The sequence below is a fragment of the Sminthopsis crassicaudata genome, chromosome 3 (genome assembly GCF_048593235.1).
Source record: "Sminthopsis crassicaudata isolate SCR6 chromosome 3, ASM4859323v1, whole genome shotgun sequence".
Lineage (NCBI taxonomy): Eukaryota > Metazoa > Chordata > Mammalia > Dasyuromorphia > Dasyuridae > Sminthopsis > Sminthopsis crassicaudata.
In genome coordinates, this window is record NC_133619.1 from 223,129,646 (window position 1) to 223,155,849 (window position 26,204).

Sequence of the window (26,204 nt, forward strand, 5' to 3'; positions counted from 1 at the left end):
CGGAGAACCTCAGAGAACCCATGTTTAGACCATCATGAAGTATCATTATTAACATTTTGTGGAGGCCTTTATTTTGGTATGACAACTTAAAGATTTTTAAATGACCCTGATTCATATGTCTTTCCCCTTTTGTAGTGATGGGTTTTATCCTATTCCCCAAAGCTAAGTGATTATTTATTTATCTATTTTTTTCACTTAATGGGTTTTTTTTCCCCAATTGTTTGGGCAAGATGCTACTTTGGCAAATCACTTAATCTTATTTGCTTCAATTTTCTCATCAGTAAATCGGGCTAGAGAAGGAAAATGGCAAACTACTTCAGTATCTTTGCCAAGAAAATGCCAAATGGGGTCACAAAGAGTTAGACCCAACTGAAAACAATTGAACAAATAAACTGTAGGACAACATTCCAATCTGCATTGGTAGCTTCTTCACTGTAAGATTCCTATAAGAGATCTGGTCTTAACATAAACCTGTATGAAACACCATTTAAGGCTTGGGAATGCAAATCTTTTCCTCAAGGACTTTATATTTTATCATCAATGTCAATATCTATAGGTAGAAAATTGGCCAAATGATTTCTCTTCTAGTACATTGGGGGATTCTTTTAAGAATGAACCACAACCCAGGTAGAAGAATGATTCCCCTCCTCCCCCACCTTTTATTAGAAAGCTGCCACCAAGTATGCAACTTATACTTCTTGACTGGTTATGTGAAAAAAAATCCCCAGAATCATTCAGCTGACTCACCAGTGTAGTGCCCTGGAGATTATTCACTATAATTGCTGGGGGAGTAGGAGGGTGTTTCCCTACTGTTTCAAAATCCTTGTCTTTCATTTTCACTTCCTATGCCTCTGGTTCATAATCCCTTTTTTTCTTTTCCTTGCTTCTTAAATTCTGCACAATCCTTTTTCTGTTGAAGCATCTGTTCCCATTTCTTCTGACTTCCCTTACAGGCACAAGAAAAAAACAGCACAGCTCCAGCCTGGTGCCAATCTTCTATTTTAAAAATCATTTGATGAGTGTCTTTAGTTACTGGGAGCACCCCCTCTTTTCCTTTGTGCATCTGATTGACCCTTTCAAGCTTCTCTTCAGCTATATTTAATTACAATTTGTGATTTGTGATCACACTAGATTACCCATGCAACTTTTCTAGTCTGTGTGAAATTATCACTTGATTTGTGCTTTTTTTTAAAAAAAGGGAAGCGATTTCTCTATAATGTGGATTCTGGAGGAGGTGTGGAATTATAGCTGTAAAGGAAACATAGTTACTATGTTTTCAGTTAATTACTTGATAAATCACACCAAGACTTGTTGGATTTTTCTTCTTTCTACAAAAAGCAAGACAGACAGAGAATGAGAGCAAAAACAGAGAGCCTGAGAGATTAAGAGAGAACAGACAGAAAAAGACAGACTTCATTGACACTTCATTGGCTACAATTAGGAATGAGGAAATAGACCACAAAAAAAAAATCCATTATACTTTTGGAGGAGCTCTCTCATCATAACAGCCTGTGTGTAAGATGGGTACTATGACCCTCTTGTGAAAAGGAGAAACACATAGCATTAGATATTTATAAAGGGCTCCTGTCTGTCTCTTCCTGGTATTGTGAAATGATCTTGGGAGGAGTGTGGGAAATGCAAAATTACTACGAAACAAGCTTCCTAGGAATCACAAAAGCGGCAGCAAAAGAGCACTCTATTAACCTCAAGAAGACAAGAGTCAGCAGAGCTTTATATATTAAAGCCAGATTGCCATAACTAATTAAAAAATAAATTCAAATTCTGATGGTGCTACACCTGGTAATTATGTTAACTAGGTTTTACAGCTCCCTCTCTCCCAGTAAGACATAGTTTTCAAACTATTTTTATTCTTTACACAGACATAAAGGGATGTAAAAATATGCAATCAAATCAATAAATATGCATTGATAAGTAAGCTTGAAAGGGTCAATCAGATGCACAAAGGAAAAGAGGGGGTGCTCCCAGTAACTAAAGACACTCATCAAATGATTTTTAAAATAGAAGATTGGCACCAGGCTGGAGCTGTGCTGTTTTTTTCTTGTGCCTGTAAGGGAAGTCAGAAGAAATGGGAACAGATGCTTCCACAGGGAACCTGTGGAAGACACAGTAATGAATAACCATCACTAACAACCAACAATAACAAAAACTGCCCTCCTCCTCCAGAAGATGAAAGATATTTTTAAAAATCATGGAAAATCATTAAGGATCATTTGGGTTGTCTTTCTTTCCTTGGAGGCATAAGAATGGGATAAATAACTTCTGTTGATCTTTTCTAGTCCTCTGGAAAAAAACAAACTAATCTAACAACAACAACAACAACAACAACAACAAACTAAACTAACAACAACAAAAAAAACCCACCACCAAAACCTAAAACTTAAGAGTAACCATGGTTTTTTTTTTTTTGTTTGCTTTTTTGGGGTCTTCCTGAACTCTCTGGGGAAGATAGTACCCAGATTCTTTGATTTTTTTTTTCCTTCTTTCTTTCTATATGCAATACTCATTTAAAAGCAAGTAAAGTGGGAGAGAAAGAACCAACATTTTGGAATGAAGTCATCAAGAGACCAGATCTAATATTTATCTAGAGCTTTAAGGTTTGCAAACTGCTTTACAAATATTGATCCTCACAGCAACCCTGGAAGCACTATTATTATCCCCATTCTACAAGTAAGAAAATAGAAGTGAAGTGACTTGATCAGGGTCACACAGCTAGCAAAGTGTCTGAAGCTACATTTGAATTCAGGTCTTCTGGATTTTAGGTCCAGCACTCAGTATATTGCCCCACTTTAGCTACCTTTTAAGGCAATGAGCATCAGAGAATCACACACCTACAAAGTTACAAGGGGATGAGGAATTCTTGTTTCTTAATTTAGTCTTGTTTTGGATATATAACCACGTTTTTGTTCTTAGTTTTAAAAACTAATGAAAATAAACTTTTTTCCTGTCTTCACCAAATAAGATGATGTATTTTGATTTTTTGGTACACATACTCAATTTTATTGATTACTCATTTCCCTCCAATAAACAAAATGAAGTTGTTAATCTTGTCTCTCATACTTTCATGCAAAATGACAGATTGTGAAAGGATGAATGAAAAAAAAGCATTTATGGAGAGTTTACTAAGTGCCATCTTACAGTATTTGAGCCTGGTAACAACAAAAATGAAATGAGCCCTTTCCCTCAAGGAGCTTAATTAAGGAGAATGAGGTATTTGGAGCCAGAGGCTATCTCTTCTATTTATTACTTCTATGTGAACTTGGAAAGGTCAATATCTCTCTTCAGCTTTTTCATCAAAATGAAGTTAAATCACCTTTAAGATTCCATTGAGCTCTAAACCTATAATCCTATGACACAATATGTATTGTGTGAATTTACTTTCATCCTTTCATAAATATCTTTTCAAAGAATGAATCCATGATCTCACCAAAGTGACTAAAAATCTGAAAAACTGATTATAGACGCTTTGTTTCTTGTGTATTGTAAGAATACATGTGGATTTTCTTTTCCCATAAATTAAAATAATATCCTTAGGCTTTTTTCTAGCTTTATGAATTTTTTATAATGAGATATTTAAAATGGAAATAGTCCATTAGAAATTACTTTATTACCTTAAAAAAAGACAAATGTTTAAAAAAAAGATTTTGACATCTAACTAGGGAAAAATAAAATACTATTAATTGCAAAAAATCTATTAAAATCACCTAATAAAAATATCATATTAATATAGTGAAATATAAGAGACAGTGTGGCATAATAGATAGAAATCTGGCCTTAGAATCAGGAAATCTCGAGTTCAAATTCCACCTCTCCCACTTATTGGGGTGACCCAGGTTAAGTAGAGCCACAGGAAATTCTTTGCAGAGCCATCTGTATTTCATCATTGTTAGCTCTTTATACAAAGATAATCATAGATTTAGTAAAAAAAAAATAGTACTATATGAAACTTAAAAGGGGAAATATGATAAAAATGGAGAGAAATGAACATTAGCATCATTTTACTTTTAAAAATTAGTCTGGCAAATTATCAATTGGTCAAATGCTGGCCAAGTTTAGATTTTTTTCTTTCAGGATAATCTAAAGGACAGCTAAATATATACACATATATGCAAACACATATGCATGCATGTTTATATATATATATGTATATATATCACACAATAAATAATGTATACATATGTGCATGCATGTATATGTGATATACACATGCATTTCATTGCAAACCTTATTATTGCTTTTTCCAAGAATAACTCATACAAAGGTTTATAATGTGCTTTCTTCAATTAATCAGACATTTATTAAGTAGCTATTGTTAATACAAGCTATTGCTCTAGTCTCTATTTATAAAGCTAGATTTACAAAGATAAAATATGGAATAGTTCCTTAAGAAGCTTATATTCTAGTACGGAAACATGTACGTATAAAGCACAAAAATATGAAATATATACAAGTTGTTTGGTAATTTTTCAATTGTGCCTGACTCTTCATGATACATACCAGTTGAGGTTTTCTTGGCAAAGATACTGTAGTAGTTTGCCATTTTCTTCTCCAGCTCTTTTATAAATAAGCAAACTGAGGCAAACAGAATTGAGTAACATGTCTAGAGTCACACAGCTAGTAATTATAGAAGGACAAATTTGAACTCAGGACTTCCTGACTCCTTGCCTGGCACTTTATCCACTGTACCATCTAGCTGCCCTTCATATTTTATTAAGAGTTTTCCTCAGACTTTAATGTTATATGCTAGGCTAAATGTAAAAAATAGAGCAAATGCTTTCTTTAAAGTAGAGAAAAAGAACTGGAAAAATAAAATTGTTAATTAACCAAAATTCAATTCAATCAATTAACATATAGTTATAAGTTGCCTATTAATATGCCAGACATTAGCCCCTATCTTCACGGTATTTATATTCAATCAGGACAGGTAACATACAAATATATAAGTGCATACACACATAAGCAAACGCACAACCATTTAAAAAAAATCAAGAAGTATAAGCAAGAAACTTTTCTTGGCTTTCTTTTCTTGCTAATTATACATATCTATAAGTGCATGTTTCAAAGATGACATTGTTGTATACGACTGGTTAAGAATTGGTGAATAAAAAAGTAAAATTACAACAATGCATGTACTTATCCTAACAAAATGGCTATTTGAAAACAAAAACCCTAGGTTTTATTACATTAAAAAATCATAAATCCATAACTTAACAATAGCTTAATTTAAACATCTTCAGTTAAAAATAAAGATGTACTCAATTTACATAAGCTCAGTTTTTAGTAACTTTTTTTAAAAAACCAATGCAAATGTGAAATTTGTTGTTGTTGTTGTTGTTGTTGTTGTTTTTTAAATGGCTTAATTTTTTCCAAGTTCTAAAAGAAGGACAATTCTCAACACTTTCGTGTGCATTATGTTGGCAATTCACAGAGTCAGGCAGGCAGTAGAACTGAGGTGGAGAAGTTTTCTTTATGATGGAGTTGAAAGTAACCAAATTAGAGGAATTTAAATGAATTTCTCCAAGTTACACATGATTTAAGTTGTAATTGAAACCTATATCTTTTGAACCCAAGTCAAACAATTAGATTAACAATCTGGAAAAATTGGCCAAATGATTTGGTAGAAAAAATGATTAACTTGAACTTCTTTATCAGAAGGCCTCAGTTTCCTCAAGTGTAAAAGGAAGGAACTGTACTGGAAAATATTCCAGATTTTCCTCGAGTTTACAAATTCTAGAACTCACCTCTTAAAAAATTTTAATACACTGAAAATAGATGCTCAATATTGTTTTTTAAAATTTGCAAATAAACTAATACATTGTAATGGTATCTTAAAAATTACCCTGAAAACCTATTTACTTTCCTTAGTTTTTTGAGATTAACATTAGAATGTACTAATTGCAGGAATTCTCACTAAATGTATAAAGATAAAGTCAAGCATGAATGGACCAAAGCCCTCTAATTTGGAAATTAAAGCACCAATTTAAAACATTCAAGTTTTCTTGTTCTAAATAGGCTTATTTTTATGGAGCTTCAGAAGCAGGGCAGTTCCTTGGTAAAAACACAAATTTTAAAAAGAAAAACAGCTGACAACACTCTTAGGGCAGTTCAGAAAGCAAAGGCTTCCTTAAAACAGATGTGCTGGCAACATACTACCTGTCACACCCAATTACTGCATAAATTTCTGAAACTTGATTGCAAGCAAATTTGTCTAATATTTACCCAGGGTTTTCCAGCAAATTTTAATTAAAATATTAACTCAAAATTTCTTCAAATATGTTTTGAAAAGTACAGCATGAGGACAAAAGTTTCTCAGAGGAAAAGGCAATAATGGCTTAAATCAATTTGGAAATCTATTGCTAAAATTACAATAGTAACAAAAAAATTTTTAAGACAATTTTCTAGTGCAAATAAGAACTTTAATTGAAAGGAGAAAAAAATATGTGCCTGTTACTTTATTTTATTTTATTTTAAATTTATGGAATAAAACAAGGATTACCATATAATAAAATAAAAAAAATAAGAATTACCATATAATAAAAAAAGGTGATTACACATGAAACTGCACGTCTACTGTGCACAACTTGTTATTCCTTTCAAACATACAATAAAATTATCGTGTAAATTTCTTTTTCTTCCCTCCTCCTACCCCTCCCCAAGAGATACTTGCTACTTTAAATAAATGCTTATTGAAAGAGCTGAATATTATATCTAGATTTAAGACCAACATAGCACAGTATCAGCCCACATATACAAGTACCTAAATAGGAGAAAGTCCCTCTTTTTTTTTTGTAAGAAGCAACCCCAAAATTCTGTGTGGCCTTCAATTTTGCTATTAAAGTGCACATAGTGTTTAGATTAGAAGACTTGAGGCTCTCTTGATAAATATGAATTCAATAAATGGCTTCTTATAAAAACTATTTATAAATTAGACAATAAAACCAATATATTATTTCTAAACACTAAATCCACATTTATGATCTATATTCAACAACTATCTTCAAAAGCATTGTAAACAGGTGATAAATGTAAACAAGTGAATAAAGAAAAAGAGGGAGTCAATTGTTTTCAAAATGGGAAGGAAAAAGAATTCCTTGTTTCCCACAAAAGTGTGTTACATTACAGTACCTTATTCCTGAGGTACAATGTGACAATCAAGTTCTCTCTTCATTCTCTAGATGCAGAGAATTTGCTATTTGTCTAATCAAAATGAAAACTAAACTTCTTTTGCTCTTTATCCCTCAGATGTACCACAAATGCCAAGGGTAATAGCAGTTTCAGTCTTTCACATATAACATTTTGTATTAAGTGTGATTTTTATATCTAGGGGATGAATACTTTCAAGAAGGGAATATATCTCTAATTATTAGAAAATAAGGAAAGTTCAAAAGGAAGTAATATTTTATCTATATAGATTTCTTTCTCTAGTTTTCTTTATTTCTGGTTTTGTCTCTGTCTCTCAAAGTGTGTATATAAATATACATACACAAACCTCCAGTAAATGTTTCTTTTAATCTCAAAAATTTCATTATAAGATAATATATTTATTATTTCTCTATTAAAAAAAACAATTTTCTTAGAACAGGGTCTGCATAAAGTGATGTTTGTTGAATCTTTTAAAAAAAAACTGGACTGAATTCTAATTTGATAATACACACATTAGTGGAGAAAATACTGTGACATGATATGCTCAGAATTTAGAATCTTCCCGTTTAATCTCTTAACTTTATTGATGAGGACCACACCCATCCAAGGATCACATAGCTAATGTCATGGCCAGAATTAAAATCTAAAAGTTTGAATTTGGTTGTCCAATAATTTTTCTACCATACAGTACCAAATTGCTCAGCAATTAGTGGCAGAAAGAGGTTTGTCTCTGCCTAAGCATTTTATTGATTGACTCCATTTACTTTCCATTATATATAAAATCTTGTTGAGGAAAATCAAAAATATAGTCAGAAAAAAAAAGAAATCAGATCACATTGGCAAAAGCCCTAACTTCTGGGTGAAATAAAGGAGGGATCATTAACTAGGTGATAAGAATAACTTACATTTACATAATACTTTAGACATTGCAAAGTGCTTTATAGACTGACCCTCACTGGCTCTTCAGAAAAACACCAAGTCCAAGGCAGTTATTATTAACCCCATTTTACAAATGAAAAAAACTGAGCTTCAGAGAAATTAAATGATTTGCCCAGAGTCACATGACTAGTTAAGTATTAGAAATAGGATTCAAATCTAAATACTCCTGATTCCAATACCACTATTTGCTATGGTATAAAAGTCTCCCTACTAGGGCACTGAGGAAATCAATGGAAAGTGAGAATGAATCCTTTCTCTTCCTTCCCAAACTGGTGATAAAAATTATTTTAAGAGATCAGTAAAGAATCAATTTATAAATTTCTTCACCATCACCTCATTTTTTTTTTTTTTTAAACAATGCACATCCTTCATTCAGGATGCTTTCTAGTTGTGCTTTTTATTCTAATCAAAGACAGATGTTGGAATGGGGGATCCATGCCTTTTGTCTGGGTCCTATACCCACAGACAGTCATGGAAAAGGGATATCTTTTATTTTATCCTTTGATTTAACAGAGTACTCTACACAGTTGACTTCAAAAATGCTGCTTACTGACTGAAAGATGAATAATTTACCTGACTCCTGGAGATAACGATATACCAAAAAATTCACTTCGTCGCTGGTTATGCTCATCTTAGCCCCACCTCAAAATGATGAGGTTTGTAAGAAGTGTGATCCGCCCTCTGTTTAAAAAAAAAAAAAAAGGAGAAAAAAAGAACAGCAATTGGTATACTACCTCCTCTGATTGTTTTTACTTAAGGAATTATGGAGGAAAATGAGAGATATGAGTATGCACACACATTAAAATTATTAATATCTGACATGAAATTGTCTATCCACTTAGTTCATAATAACTATTCTTGGATGTTACTTGTACATGCCCAGATATATTCTATATTAAAAGTATATATCACTAATAAAAAGTATGCATTCCTAGGCGTAGAACTCAGCAAGAAACAGACCCCACACATACACATACACAAAAGAAATTTGTAAGCAATGAAGATTGAAAGCAAACTTAGAAAAATTACATTTCACTGAGCTTTGTAGATTATTATGCTCCAAAATGACCATTAAAATAATACTTTCAAATGTCTTCATGCAGATGGTGTTGTGTTAGGCATGAAATAGTTTTCTGGCTAATATTTTTATTATATAAATAAATGATAACAGATATAATATTGTATCTCTTCTCTCTTTCTAGAACACATGTTAAAATGGAGATAACATTTTCCTGAGGGCATGCACAATAACAACATCTCAATGCTAAAATGACACCAAAGGCCTTAGTTCAATTTGTTCACATGGAAAAATGAATCGCTTCTAAGTGTAACAAGCAAATGGTACTCTGGTCCCTGAAGTTCTCCAGTGAAAGGAAACCTCTAGCAGTTTATTCCACTTTAAGATAGCTCCAATTATTAGAAAAATTTTTCCTCACAATGAATCTGAGTCAATTTCTCAGAAACTTTCACCCATTAATCCTAGGTATGCTCCCCCGGACTCAGCAGAGCAAGTGTAATCTTTTCTCATGACAGAGCTTCAAATGCTTAAAGAAACCTCTCTAATTCCCCTAAATCTTCTCTTCTCCAGGATATTCTCAAGTCTTTTAACATGAGCCTCATGTGGCAGGAATATGAAACCCTTTAGAATTCTGTTTACTTTCCTCTCAACACATTATAGTTTATCGATGTCTTTCTTAAACTGGAGAGCCCCAAACTGAACACAACACTCTTGAGTGTGTATAACTTGGGCAAAATAGACCAGGAATCTGACTTTCTTAGTCTTGGATGATGCTACATCATGGTGCTGAATCCTACTGGGCTTATTACAGCATGCTGGAACTTAAGTCTTTTTCAGACAGATGCTTGCCTAGATATACTTGTATTTTCATCTTGTATTTATGAAGTAGCTATTTCTGAGCTCAAGTGCAAAATTCAATATTTATTTTAATATAATTTTCTCTGATGAAATTCAGTCCAGTGTTCTAATCTACCAGACCTTTGGACATCCTGACCCTGTCATACAGTGTCAGGAATATTTTGGAATATTTGATAAAACTGCGATCTTTACCTTTATCCAAATCACTTATCAAAGTGTCAGATAGCATGGGACCCAACACAGATCTCTCTCTAAACAATATTCTTTAGTTATTTTTTCAAGGAAACATCAAATTCTTCTGGTTTCATTCTCCAACTAACTCTGAAGCCACCTAACTTTACCATATTCTTTGGTTCTATCCAAAGGAATAAGACAAGGAGGTCAAATGCTTTACTAAAATCTAAGTGAGCTAAAAGGATGACATTACCTAATGTCAGTCTAGTCAATAGTTAAGGAAGGGAAATGAAATTAGTCCACTAATTCTTATTATTCTAGTAATCAATCTAGAAGAGAAAATATTATTAGTCTTTTATGACCTACTCTTGGAGGTATGCTGACTCTGTGATCACTTCTGTCTTTTCTAAATGTCCATTAGCCATCCCTTTAATAACACATTGGTAGAATATTATCAGGAATAAAATTCATACTCTGTGGCCTATAGTTTGTATACTCCATTCACTTCTTATTATTATGTATGTCAATTCCTCATTATTTACATTAAGGAATTGTGTCAGGAAAGTAGGGATTGGTTATAGGTCAAAGACAAGGATAATTTAAAATATGACAATATTTAGTATTGTTTAAATTTCACTTGATATTGCATACTTTACAATTACATTTGTAAACACTTTTTGTTTCTGATAAATGGAAAAATAATAGAAAGGTGTTGGATGGTGAGGGAAACTGGATACTGTAGATGACACAAAGGATTAAGTATAACATTGTGTTAATAAAGATAAATTAGGCCTAAATACAAAGGGGTCCTCCTTATTTGAATACTCATTTTTCAAGTCTCTACAGAGATATTTTTTGTTGTAGTACTAATCTGTGATTTCTTTTATGTATGGGATTGTTAGTTAAGGAAAATTCCTCTAATCACTAAAGAGCTATAATTCTTATATAACTTATAGTATCGAAAAATTGTTTAGGGAAACTTAGGGATTTAAGAAACTTGTCCAGGTGCAGCAGCCATTAAGAGTGGGAAGAAAGTCTTGAATTTGTGTCTTTGATTCTGAAGTTTGCCGTTTTTGAACTGATGCAATAATACCACAATATCAGTTGCTGAGAGAAGCAAAGGCCATCAAAACTTGAAACTTGAAATGAATTGACCACTTAGAAGATTCCTGTTGAGACATTCTTTTTTGATTTAGCACAAGAACATAACCCCTTATATCTTTTCTTTATCTCTGTTAGTCAATCTCTGAGTGTCCAAGTTTTATGGCAAATGAAAATGATTTGATTTTCAAAGGATTCAAAAAAGGAATCTGGGCCAAGATGGCCAAGCAGCAGAAAGAAAAATACAACCAACATCCTTCAAAACAAATCCCGTACAGAGATCAAGAATTGATCAGGAAATCTAAGAAAAATATTATGATGAGTGATTTTTCAGTGCAAGTTGACATAGGAGACCTCTCTTCATCTGCAGACGTTGATGACTGAGCCTGATGAGAAGGACAAAGCACCTCACACAGAAGTGAAAGATGACTGAAGTTGTACATAAGGTCAAGAGAATGTCCTAGATTGGTAGCTGTAGCTTATTTGAGTTTCCTCTCATAGAACCAAATTTATGTTATTTCTGTTATATAAAACAAATATAAATGAGGGCTGTTCTCTTCAACAAACTAACTGTAGAGGCTAAACATCTATTCACAATGATGTTTCTTAAGTCTACAATTTTTTTTGGAATTGTTTATTTGCCTTTCTTTCAGAATCCATATCCCATTTTTTGTTAAAAAAATTCAAACAGTAAAAATTAATGAAAGCATATAATTAATATAAAATAAGAAGTTGGATCTTCCAGAAATCTTTTATTCTTTATCACAGACTAATTGAAGAAATGGATTGATTAAGAAGGAGAAAGCTTCTATTTTCCTTGCCAGACAGCTCTAAGTTCCCTTATCTTTAGTCCGATTTTCTTTTTTTCTGAGTCATTCAACAAACACTTAATGTACCCAGTTCCTGCCCTTCAAGGAATTCATATTCTAATAGGAGAAACAAAATGCACACAAATGTGTATATACAAGATTTATACAGGGTGAATTCTAATCTCAGAGAAAAGCAATGGAATTGAGAGTATTGGGAAAGGTCTTTTGCAGGTGTTATATAAATGGAGACTTGAAGGAACTGAGGAATTAGAGATGAGGAAGGAAGACATGATAGCCATGAAAGACAGCAAGTGAAAAGACGTCCAAAAAAAGGGGAAAGGACCTATTTGTACAAAGATATTTATAGCAGCTCTTTTTGTGGTAACTAAAAATTGAAAATTGAGAGAAATTTGCCTATCAACTGGGGAATGGCCAATCTGTGATATATGATTATGATGGAATATTACTATGCTATAAGAAATTATAAGAAGAATGATTTCAGAAAACCTGGAAAGACTTACATGAATTGATACGAAGTGAAGTGAGCAGAACCAGAAGAACATTGCACATAGCAATAGCAATATACTTTGATGAATAACTGTGAATAGCAATTCTCAGCAATGCAAGGATCCAAAACAATTCCAAAGGTCTTATAATAAAGCATGCTATTTGTCTGAATACAAGCTGAAGCACACTATTTTCTTTCTTTCCTCCCTTTCTCCCTCCCTCCCTCCCTTCCTTCTTCCCTTTCTCCCTTCCTTACTGACCGCACATGTATAAATCATATTTGACTACCATCTTCAGGGAGTAGGAAAGGGTGAAGAGAAGGCAGGAATAGAATTTGGAACTCAAAACTTTAAAAAATTTTAAAAATTATTTTAACATGTAAGTGGAGAAAAATAAAATATATTTTAAAAGGGTAAGTCAGGAGATAAAAAGTCAGAAAGATGGTGATAGTAGGCCATAGTGTATGCAGATGGAGTAAAGACTGTTATGGTAAGAAGGGGTCAGGTCATGAAGGGCTTTAAAAATCACAAAGGGAATTTTATACTCAGATGTGGAAGGAAATAGGGAGCCACTGAAATTTACTGAAAAGGGGAAAGAAGAATTCCTTTCTTTTTAATATCCACAATAATAATGGCTGAAATTTATATAATGCTTCAAGCTTTGCAAAGCTCTTTACATAAATTATCTCATTTGATTCTTGAATATGATCTCTATTTTACAGAGGAAACTGAATCTAAAGTTAAATGATTTGTATAGGGTCACACACTCAATAAGTGCCTTAGACAGGATTTGATCTCAGGTGTTTTTGATTGCCAAGTCTAGTAAATCTATCGACTGAATCCCTTGCCAGAGTTATGATTATAGGATTTAAAACTAGAAGGGATTTTGGAGATCTTTGAGGGGAGGGAGAAGGAAGGAAAGAAGGAAGGAAGGGAGAAAAGAAAGATGAAAGGAAGGAAGGAAGGAAAAAAGGAAGAAAAGAAAGAAAGAAGGAAGGAAGAAAGGAAGGGAGAGAGGGAGGGAGGGAGGGAGGAAGGAAGGAAGGAAAGACTGCTATGACAAAAGTTAAACTTTGTAACCAAACCTTTTCAAAATACTATGTACATGTGCGTTATTATAATTATAACCTAGCAGAGAAGATTAAAGAGGCGGGCAAATAAATTACATTAAGTGCGTCTTCATTTTCCATAACTAGAGTAATCTCCTGGATTTGCAAAAACATTGTTCTTTGTTCTTGTAATAAGTATGTAACAAGAACTGAGTGCATAAACAAAATACATCAACAGGTCCACTATACCACATTTCTTTCTCCCCTTCCCCCTTCCCTCTTTATGTCTTAATCTCTGAATATCAGCAAAAGTCATCATTGAAGAAAAAGATAAATTTTAAAACTTTGGATTTACTCATATAATATAGTCCCAAGACTTTTAGGTATGTCTTAATTCATAGGACAGCTATATTCTTGAAAAGTCTTTTATAAAAGAAATTTAAACGTACCAAGAATGCTTAATTATCTTTATTAATTGTTACTGGCTTTATATAATTTCTTCTTTTAAAAAACCTATGTCTAATTCTATCATAAAGAAAGCATTATACCATCATGTGAGTATTAAGTTACCTCTATATATTAAATTCCTATGTGTCAATGACTTTCTACTATTATATGGTACCTACCATTTTCTCACAGTGTCTGTTGAATGAATGAATGAATGAATGCAGAACTAAAGATGTGTGTATTTGTCTTTGAGAGACAGAGACAGAAAAAGAGAAAGAGACAGACGGACAGATAGAAATAGAGAAAGAGAGACAGAGAGAAACAGACAGACAGAGAGACAGAGTAAGAGAGAATAATAAAAGTATATGCACATCTATTCCTCTTGGAAGAAAGCTCTTTAACATAAGCCAATACTCAGACATCATTAGTATATTTTCCTTAGGCATCTTTAAAAAAAAAAAAATCAAAGTGCTCTGAACCACAGCAGATTACTCTTGCTTTCATTAGTTTTCTTTTCATACTTAAGCAAGGATCCCAGGGCTAAGTTGTTGGTTCAGATATGGTATTAATTCTATAGTGCTTTCAATTTACCAATAATTTAGGCTCTTGCTACATGAGGTTCTTAAGTAATAAAACTTGAGTGAACCCAAGCAAATATTAATCTTTTTGGTGACTAGAACCAGAGGTTTAACATAAAATATATCAGGGACTTCAAAACCCTTGGACTGAATGTCAAAACAGTATCACAATCAACTATGAACATAAAACAATATTTAGCCCAGATCAAGTCACAGAGCTACATATAACATCAAAATACTCTTAAATATCCAGTAAATTATCTAAGTATCCCGAACTCCAAATCACCTATTTGCTGGGGTTTTTTGGATTTTTTAAAAAAATGAATTCTTGATGAAATTTGGTGGTGAGAACTTACTGCTTCAGAATTAAATTCATATATAGTTTTTTTATCTCACCATCATCAACTCTAAGGTTGGAAAAACAAAGTTTCTCCTTTCAAAAATTTCATCTGCCAAAATTATATTCCATAGACAGTGCCATTGTAAAATTATATTTAACCATCTATTACAAAGAAGACAATTCCAGGATTCTGCTGGTTGCTTTAATTCCATTTGAATGTATTTTTGGCTGGCAACATGGTCTCTCATTCACTGAAACCTCCTTTGGTAATTAGTAACTCCTGTTGCCTAGAGTAACACCTGCTCCTGCAGGCAAAGCTCATCAGCTAGAGTTCTTCCCACTTATCACATCACTCAGCAGGTCCTTCATAGCTCTAACAGATGTCCCTGGCGATCTATGTATGGATGAGGTATTTTTTTAAAGGGCTTGTTACATCTTTTATCATTTCTGCCACTATTCTTTAGACATCATAGTTTGGTAACACTTTTAAGGCAAATAAATAATTTGACTGTCTTGGTTATTTAACACCCCTCCTCCTTACTCTTTCCCTTCCCCCCCCAACTTTAGACATCCTAAACAAAAATTCAATTCTTTGGAACAAGGGAAGGGAAGAAAAGCTTGTCTTGAGGGGATTCAGTCATGTCTGACTCTCTGACCTCATTTGGGGTTTTCTTGGCAGGTACTGCAGACCTTTGCCATTTCTTTCTCTAGCCCATTTTAGAGATGAACAATATAAGTCAAACAGTATTTAATGACTTGGCCAGGGTCACACAGCTAGTACATATCTGAGGCTGGATTTGGATTCATGAAATTGAATACTTTCCAAATTCCAAGCCCAGTGCTCTATGCACTGTGCCATCTAGTTACATATAATTTGTTAAAGGGAGACAATGTGCTGAGAGAATAAATACAATAGGCCTGTGGCACCCGATAAGCTCATTAATGCAATTTTGTCTGTTTTTGGACTGGACTTTTGATTCCATTGGCATAAAATATTATATTCTCAGAAAGGAAATTTCCTCTGCCAAAGTGGATCATATCTGCTCTGCAACTCAATCTGAAAGAGTTGGGAGGGATATTAACAGGTTAAGAGACATGTCAGGGCCACACAGGTATCATGCATCAAGAGGCAATATTTGCATTGCAGTTAACTCACTATGTACTCCTAAATAAATAGTTATAAAGCCCTCAATAGATGTGTCAGTGTATAGAGTACTAGATCTGGAGTCAGGAAGACCTCAGATACTAACTTCTGTCTGTCTCAATTTCCTCATCTGTAAAATGGGAGATAATAATAACAATTTCCCAGGGGTATTGTAAGGATCAAATGAAATGGTAATTGTAAAACACTTAGGCCAATATCTATAACACAGTAAGCATTACATAAATGTTAGCCGTAACAATAAAAATTATTATTATCCTAAATTATCTTTAAATTATTTACATAATATTATAAAACCATTCATTTGAACTCTGCTAATCAATAATAATAATAGTCATCATTATTATTATGGGAATGGACTCAAAGATAAATATGACAATGTTATGGCACTTGGGGAGATAATTGTCATTAATTTTATTGATTTATTTTTACAATATTTTAATTATAAAACTCCTTTAAAAAGAAAAAAAAACTGGATAAAATTGACCATAAGTTATGCTATAATCCTATACAATAAAGGCAGTCCCTTTACCACAATAAAGCTCCAGCAATCTCAATCTCAATTTTTACCCATTATTTGCATATTCTAAACACTAGAACCTAAATATATAATTAATCATTAGGAATTATTTTGACACATGTTGGATGAGATCTTTATACATGTTCTTAACCCAAGAAAGATAAAACAAATTCAAATATTAAAGTATTTGCCCCAATTTTCTCATTTTTAAAGAGAATCTGGGGGATCTTAGATCCTCTTTAAGAGGAAAAAAGTTATGGGAATAAAGTTGGAAGCAATCATCAAAGAGTTCCTAGAGGAGCTGAGTTTAGAACCAGGATTTGAATGAAAAGATATGGTCAGACTAAGGATCTGGTGCCAAGACTTTTCAGGAAAGAGAAATTCTGGAGAAGTAATGAAATGAAAAAAAGAATTATAGATATAGTAAATTCTTTTCTTTAGTGTTTAAAAACATTTTGGATAGAGCACTAGAACTGGAATGAGGAAGACAGGGGTTAAAATCTGTCTCAAACACCAATTAGCAGCATGACTCTAGACAAGTCATTTAACCTGCTTGCCTCAATTTCCTCATCTGTAAAATAGGAATAATAATAGGACCTATCTTTCAGAGATGTGAGAATCGAATGATATCATATCTGTAAAGTGCTTTGCAAAGCAAAAAGTGCTATATGCTAGTCATCATTATTCTATTTCCTAATAAGGTAGTTATTAACTTGGAATTTATCATTCAATTTATGGAATATAATGGAACCATTAATTTAAACTCCATTAATCTAGAATCCTCAATAATGTTGCCTAGATGGAAAAAAAAGTTATCTTGTTTTAACCTATGAAAAAAAAAAGCTAAGACTAGGTTTCTCAAAAATACAAAAAAAAAAAAAAGTCTGAAAAAGAGTGTGAATGAATCAGTGCAGTTCAACTCTTTATTTCTTCTTATTATTCCTTCTTCTTCCTTCTCCTCCTCCTCCTTCCAAATGGGGTTAAATAACTTGCCCAGAGTCACACATTTAGGAAATGTTAAGTGCCTGCGGGTGAATTTAGAGTCAGAACTTCCTGGCTCCAGTTCAAGTGCTCTATTCACTATGCCATCTAGCTGTCCCATATGATATATTTATTGCCTTTTATAGTTGTAGACAAACTTCTACAGTTTAAAATTTGTTAGTAAAGTTCAACAGTATTAACTTTAAAAAAATAAATTTCCCATGAACATTCATGGATTATCTCTCAAAGAAATTTTACTTTAGTTAGATCTACTTTTTGAAGCACTATTGAGTTTCTATAATAAGGAAAAGAAGTTTCCTCAATTTGAATTTTTTAGGAGTCTTCCTTTTAAAAAATAAAATTTATTAACCAATTTATAACTCATTTCAAAAGACAAAGTGTTTTGTAAAAATATAAATTCCTGTGCCTAATAATCAAAGAAATAAAAAGAATATATAGCTTATGATTGTTGCTTTAACTGGAGACTTAACATGTAATGGTTAAAAATTACATATTTTTAGGAAAAATTATTTTCCAAAAGTAAACAGCATTGGAAATTGTTGCTTTAAACAAGAATAATAAATAACATGAATGATGAAACTTTAGTAGTCAATAGTAAGATCTGTGCTTCTTGACAGATGCCACACATGTATCTTGAAAATGGCTCTTACCAGGTTTCTTAAATAAAATTTTTTCTTTGTTTTATACGGCACCAGAAAGTTTGCAAAACATTTTACAGATGTTGCATCAGACCTCACAGCTATCTAGCGATATAGGTATTTATTATCCCTATTTTGTTTTTATTTAATTATTCAGTTGTGTACAATTCTTTGTGACCCCATGGACCACAACACATACTAGGTCCTTCAATTTTCCACTATTTCTCAAAATCTGTTCAATTTCATATTTGTTGTTTACATGATAGCATCTATCTCGTCCTCTGCCATCCTCCTTTTCCTTTTGCCTTTCTCAAACCAAAGTCTTTTCCTTTCCTCTTTCTCAACACCAAAGTCTTTTCCAAGGAGTCCCATTTTCTCATCATATATTTAGGCTTCAGCTTCAGTATTTGATCTTCCAGTGAATAACCTGAAATAATTTCTTTAAATATTCACTGATTTGAACTTCTTGCCGTTCGGGGACCCTGAAAAGTCTTCTCTAGCACTACAATTTTCGGATGTTGATCTGCAGCTTTCTTTAGACGAACAATTTAGTAGAACAATTCTACAAATGTTCAGATCTTGACCCAATCGATACTGAGTTTCTGTTTCACCTTGAGCAAATCATTTAATGTCCTTAAGTCTCCATTTTCTTAATGAGGGAGTTGAACCAGAAGGCCTCTGAGGCTTCTTGCAGCTCTAAGCTTATGATCCTAAGTAGTGGCATTTGAACTCAGACCATCCTTGACTCCAAATCCAATACTCTTTCCACTACTCTGCTCTCCTGTTTGCTGACTACCTCTTTAAAAAAGGTGCTTCTATCCAACTCACTTCCAGTTGATCAATGATGGACAGAGGTAGCTACACCCAGAGAAGAAACACTGGGAGGGGAATGAAAATTGTTAGCACTAATATCTGTCTGCCCAGGTTGCATATACCTTCGGATTCTAATGTTTATTGTGCAACAAGAAAATGATATTCGCACACATGTATTGTACCTAGACTATATTGTAACACATGTAAAATGTATAGTATTGCCTGTCGTCGGGGGGAGGGAATAGAGGGAGGGGGGTAATTTGGAAAAATGAATACAAGAGATAATATTATAAAATATATATATATATATATATATATAATAAAAAAAAATAAAAAAGGTGCTTCTTCCCTCATCTCTGAACTCTCTTGCTTTTCCTTTTTTCCTAATTCCCTCTCCTCTCTTCCAATTTTAGAAACAACAAGGAATGTGGCTGAATCAACTCTTCCACCATTAATGAACAGGATACTTTGATCAATTCTCCCAAGGTCCCCACTCACTATCCTTGACACTTTTAGTACTTTACTACTTTTATCACTTAACATGATCTTGGTGCAAAGTAAGAACTTAACAGACACATTTTTAAAACTCATTCATTCACCATGATAATTCTCACCTTCCCATTACTCTTCTATAAGCTTTACTTCTGACATAACTAAAAAAGAATTTGTTTTCTGGCTGACCTACTAGACATTCCAAGTATTTGATTATTTCAAAATGTTACAAATGCAACTAATTCAATGAAGTGAAGTGAGTTGCCAAAACCCACAACGCTCTCATTCAGGTTCACTAGAAGATGATAATCAAGGTATTCCTCCTATAAGATCAAAGGAAATAGGAGGAACTTATTTCAGGATAAAGTTTAGTAAAAGAGATCTGAGTTATACTACTCTGCATGACTATGAACCAGGTATCCAATAAATCATCTTATATATTCTTCAATTTCCTCACCTAGAAAAGGGAGAGATAAGTACCCTATCATCCCCAACCAGAAGAACTCTATCAACTTCACAGAATCTGCAAAGATCAAATAAACACAAAGAATATATGAGGAAATGTGGAACAATGAAAAAAATCATTCCATTCTGGGGGGGACAGGGAAGAAATTGTGGTTAAGTTACTTGTCCAAGGTCACATAGCTAATACATGTCAGAAACTGAATTTGAGCTCAAGAAGTTGAGCCTGATTTAAGGCCCAGGGCTCTATTCACCTACTTGCCCACCAGTGTAACTAGATTCAAATGTCTAGATATCCGTTTTCTCAAATGCAAACTCTCTTCTGTTTCTATACCCAATGAAAGTGCTGGTATCTTATTCCTAGTATTGAACCTGTTTATTTTGAGACAGTATGGGATCTAGGCATTTTGAGGATTTTTTTTTAAGAATTAGGAGTGACAGGTGCAAAAATTTTTGTGGTAGCCCTTTTTGTAGTGGCAAGAAACTGGAAACTGAGTGGATGCCCATCAATTGGAGAATGGATGAATAAGTTATGGTACATGAATGCAATATAATATTATTGTTTTGTAAGAAACAATCAGCAGGATGACTGAGGCCAGTTCCAATGGTCGTGTGATAAAGAGAGCCATCTGTACCCAGAGAGAGGACTGTGGGAACTGAGTGTGGATCACAACATAGCATTTTCATTTTTTTTGCTTGCATTTTGTTTTCTTTCTCATTTTTTCCCCTTTTTGGTCTGATTTTTCTGCTGCAGCATGATAATTATATAAATATGTAAGTATAAATTGGATTTATCATATATATATATTCTTTAACATGTTTAACATATATTGGATTAATTGTCATCTAGGAGAGAGGATAGGGGGAAAGGGGGAAAATTTGGAACACAAGGTTTTGCAAGAGTCAATGTTGAAAAATTATCCATGCATATGTTTTGAAAAGAAAAAGCTTTAATTAAAAAAAAAAGAATTAGGGGTGAAATCCAGAATTGTGGGAAAAAGGTTCTTCAAATTACATCAACAATGAAGGAAGTTATGGGGATTCTTCTAAGAAATCAGAGAATTAAATCTTCTAAGAAATTTCTTTCTAAAGAAACCAAAATTAGATGATATCTATATTGCATTAATTATAGTACACTAATAATTACATTATTCAAACTTTACTGTGTTCATGCATTTTCCATGACAAAGATCTTCCTTTCTTTTGTATATAATGAAATATTATGAGATACAATATTTTTAACTCCTGTAATCTATTGAAAAAAATACTCTTTTGATTATCTTTATAAAGATCTTCCTTTTAGCTAGATTCTTTTTTTTTTTTTTTTAAGGATTAGTCCACTCAACAGATCAAAATCATTCCAATAGTATAAAATGTTCTTTTTATAAATTTTTTCAATTCAGTTATTCTAATCCCAATTATCTGAAAGGCTATGAAACATTTCATTGGTTTTTAGGACATTCTTTGGACAGAAAAAAAAGTCATCCAAATATAATTACTTCCCATGAACATATATCCAAAAGCAATTACAACCCATAGACTTGTAAATCTATAGACCAGAAATCCTCCTATAACTAACAAATAGGAACTGAGGATATGGATTTTAGAAGAATAGAAGGGAAGGGTGTTGTTAGAAAAATAATACTGCTCTTCTACTTTGCACCCTCCCCCCTTCCCCAGCTGTCTATACTAAGGAGTTTGAAAACATCTTGTACTGGATATGACCTCCCCAGCCCAGTTCATTACTTACTAGCTGAGGACCATAAACCAAACCCAATTTACAGATCAATGGATGAAATGATAAGAAAAACCTCCTAGTTTGAAGCCAATACAATGACAGTAAGCTTCTCTATGAGGAAAAGTAACAAGTTTTTCTGCAATTTCCATTGTTCCAAGTGTTTGAAAAATACTGATCTTTAGCATTTTACTGACCACACAAAGGACACAAACTGCACTTGAAAATGCTGTTATTAAGAATCTAATTTTGATAAAATTATGTTAGAGGAAAATCTATAGCACATGAAACATAGATAACTAAGTAAAAAGAGGGAAATAATTTTCTTTTGCTAAGAAAAAGGCATTCTGGGGGATTCAAAAGGGATTGAAAGTAAATAAAATTGTATACTGATTTTAAAAAAATTTCATAAATAGTACTATAAACCTGACTCTGGTTGGAAAAATAATATGAAACTTGGCATCTTCCTTTCTAATTCTAAAATGATGGTTTGATACTTTCAGGTGAATTCTGGGGGCAAAAAAAGATAAATCTTTTGAAAATGAAGTGTATGCACAAAGGAGAAATTGTTAAAGACATTGTAATCTTCTATTGCTATGACTTGTGGGATTATTTGAAATGAGCAAATTAGAATTTGTATTTTGTTAGACACAGAAAAAATATTTTGGAGGAGAAACATTACCTATTCATTTTTTCCTCACCTTTTCTTAACCATTATTCATTTTAGTCTGTTTACATTTTTGGTATCTAGGTCTTTTAATCTATTATAAGAGGAAGAATGAAAATGCTATCCTGGCACCCTTTCACTTAAGTCATTAATTAATAAGTAAAGCTGAAGAAGCTGGAGTTGAAGGCAGAGGAATTGGGTTCAAATCCCAACTCTTCCAATTAATATGTGTGAAATTTGTGACACTAACTCCCTCTAGGTCTCATTTCATTTATAAAATGAATGGATTCCATTTGACCCTTTAAATCTCTTTACTCCAAATCCATGTTTTTTTGATTCAATAAAAGGCAGAATTGAAGTCAGGAAGATCTGAGTTTATATCCAGACTCTGATAGGTAATAGCTGTGGGATTCTGGACATGTCATTTAATCTAAGCCTGACTCAGTTTCTTCATATGTAAAACTAGAATAATAATGGTATCTATCTCTCATAGTTGTTGTGAAGATCAAATAAGACAATATTTGTTAAGTCTGCTATAAAACTTAAACCTCTATAAAAACTTAAAATATTTTAGCTATTATGTTAACTATTTTTTCCACTGAAGATATATGAAAAAAGAAATTTCAGAGGATTGGGTTTTGGGTATATGATGATGAATTTTTAAAAATAATAGTTTTTTTTAATTTTCAAAATACAGGCAAAGATAGTTTTCAACATTCACGTTTGCAAAACATTGTGTTCCAAATTTTTCTCCCTCCCTTCCCTCCAACTTCCTCCCCGAGACAGCAAGTAATTTAATATATGTTAAATATATGCAATTCTTCTATACATATTTCCACATTTATCATGTAGCACAAGAAAAATCAGAGAGAAAAAATTGAAGGAGAAAAAAATGAGAAAGAAAACAAAAGGCAAACAAACAACAACAAAAAAAGTAAAAATACTATGTTGTGAATCATAATCCTCCCTCTGGGTGCAGATGGCTCATCACAAGACCATTTGAACTGGCCTGTATCACCTTGCTGTTGAAAAGAGCCACGTCCACCAGAAGGATGATAGTATAATCTTGTTGCTGTGTATAATGATCTCTTGGTCCTGCTCATTCCACTCAGCATCAGTTCATGCAAGTCTTGGCCTCTCTGAAATCATCCTGTTGATTGTTTCTTACAGAACAATAATATTCTATAACATCCATATATCATAACTTATTCAACCATTCTCCAACTGTTGGGTATCCACTCAATTTCCAGTTCCCTGCCATACAAACAAAATTTCTACAAACATATTTTTGCACTTGTGGGTCCTTTTTCCTCTTTTATGATCTCTTTGGGATACAAAACCAGTAGAGACAATGCTGGATCAAAGGGGATGCACAATTTGATAGCCCTTTGGGCAAAGTGATGAATATGTTTTAAACACAATAAATTTCATGTCTCCAAAACTCTCAATCCTGGCCAATTATTAGTTGGTGCTATAGAACAGGAGCTCAGCAATGTTATTGGGGCTAGATATAGACCTGAGAGAGGGGAGAATTAAATTCATAGGAATAAAAATAGATAAAGTAGAGAGAAGAGAGGGCTCAGAACAAAGCCTACAATTAGTTCATGATATGGATGACCATCCAGCAAAGAAGACTGAAAGATGGTCAGACAACTAGAAGAGATTAGTGTCACAAAAGCTCCTAAGCGAGACTGTCTCTAAGTGGTCAGGACTGACAAATGAAGAAGGGATTAAGACAGATGAGGTTTGAGGGGGGAAAAACCATTAGATTTGGCAATTAAGTGATTGTTGGGAAGTTAAGCAAGAACATTTTCAGTCAAGTGGTCAGGGCTAAAGATGGATGGGGGAAGGCTGATGAGTGAGAGGAAAGAAAATAGAAGTAACAAGAGTAGATAAGCTTTTTCTAGGAGTTTGGCTGAGAAGGGGAAGAGATGCCTACCATGATAGCTCTAGATTAGAATATAAATTCACATATGGCTTCTTCCTTAAACAAGCAGTTCTGAGAGTAATGGGTTTATGTTGTTACCAACAAAAGAGAAATTAAGAGAAATTTCTTTCTACTCTGTGCTACATAGGCACTAAGGGAAGAGATAAAGGTAGATGCAAAGATGCTACTTGACCATGCCAAAAAGGAGAAGAGATGTCAATTATGGGGACTGTCTTTAAGACTAGTAAGGGAATGAGAGTTTAAATCCAGACTCAGATATTTACTTAGCCATAGGACACTGGAAATGTCACTTAAACTATGTCTACCACAGTTTCTTCATATTCAAAATGGGAATAATAATAGTACCTCATAATAGTACCCCTCAGATTAAATAAGATAATATTTGGGAAGAATTTGACCTCCCTGCTTCATGTATCTCCTACTATGTGCTTATCATGTAGTAGTTAATATATATTTACTGATTGATTGATATATGCCAAGCTCACACTTTCTGGCCTTTTTTTTTATTTCATTCTTTTTTTTTTTTTTTTTTTTTTTTTTTGGTTTATATTTGCTCAACTTCAGATGAGTAAAAAATTTTACTGACCCTATCTCATCTTCAATGATAAATCTATCTAAGAAGGACCAAATAGAAGCTAGTGGCAGCCTTTCATTTGGGAAACCTCTGATAACTGGAGGATAAATTAACTGGCCAACCTCAGTGAAAGATTATATCACAAAGTGAGTAAATTAAAGAAAATAGACCTATAGCCTATGGCATGATTTTTCGGTAAAGGTATAAGACTATTTTCATTTTATTACCACTGGTGAATCAGTAGTTCTACTAAAGTACACACTGTCTCCAATATCCAGTAAAAAGAAAAAAATAACATTTCTTCCCCTCCTAGCTGTTTTAGATTGGGATAGTTTCTCCTTTTCCTCCTCCTCCCCCCAATTTTACTGGCTCTGCTTGTAGGGGGGAGGGAGAGAAGAAAAAGACTAGGGAGATTTTTCTGGACTTAGTGTAAGAAAACATTGGTTTATAATCCTAGCTAATATATTTTTTGGCTTGGTGATCTTTATTGTTCATTTATTTTTTTCAGTCTTGGGAAAGACACTGGAGTCATCATTTCCTTCTGCAGCTCATTTTGTAAATGATGAAACTGAGGCAGGATTAAGTGACATGCTCAGGGTCACTCAGCCACTTAGTGTCTGAGTTCAAATTTGAACTCAGGTCCTCCTGACACCAGATGTTAAACTCTACCCACAGCATCACCTACCTGCCCCCATGTATTTCTTTTTTAAATAGAAAGTTATAATCTGGTTAAATATGGTTCCCTAATGGCCTTCCCTTTATATTTCTTCTCTTTCTTCCTTTTCCTCCCAAGTTTTCTACCAGTTTCATCCCTTCTTCCCCACTAAGTCTCAACATTTCTCTTATTTTGCCATGCCCCCATACCCCTTCTTCCTGGTAACTTCTCCAGTCATATTCTATCTCCTCACTGCCTTTTCCCTGACTCCTCCCCAGAGGCTATTTTGCAATGAACAGTTTTGCAGCCTAGTATTCTGTTTCATGAGGTTTTTCAAACATGAGACTTGGGAGACTGTAAAGCTTAATAATAAATGATCTTCCCTGATCTTCATTTGGCTGTTGGCAGCAAGTGTAGCAAATAGCTAATAAGAAAGGTTTGTACTAAGTACTTTGTAGTAAGTCCTTGGCTTGTAACCCTGAAAGCCCTATGTAACTGTAAGTTACTATTTATACAGCTTTATGAGAGAGCCTGTCGCTAATTTTTCAGATACCAG

General features: G+C 33.3%; 1 protein-coding gene across 12 annotated transcripts in view; it reads right to left on the minus strand.

The window, feature by feature from the left end:
• The window catches only part of TBL1X (transducin beta like 1 X-linked), a 354,204-nt gene that overhangs the window by 91,647 nt on the left and 236,353 nt on the right, over positions 1-26,204 (minus strand). For 9 of the 12 annotated variants that reach the window (XM_074300041.1, XM_074300045.1, XM_074300050.1 and 6 more), the window contains one exon: positions 8,674-8,781. The exons of the other annotated variants lie outside the window; for them this stretch is intronic. In XM_074300041.1, the coding sequence (XP_074156142.1) occupies positions 8,674-8,731 (58 nt within the window). In that variant the 5' untranslated portion in view covers positions 8,732-8,781. The remainder of the gene's footprint in view (positions 1-8,673; positions 8,782-26,204) is intronic. 12 annotated transcript variants of the gene reach the window in all.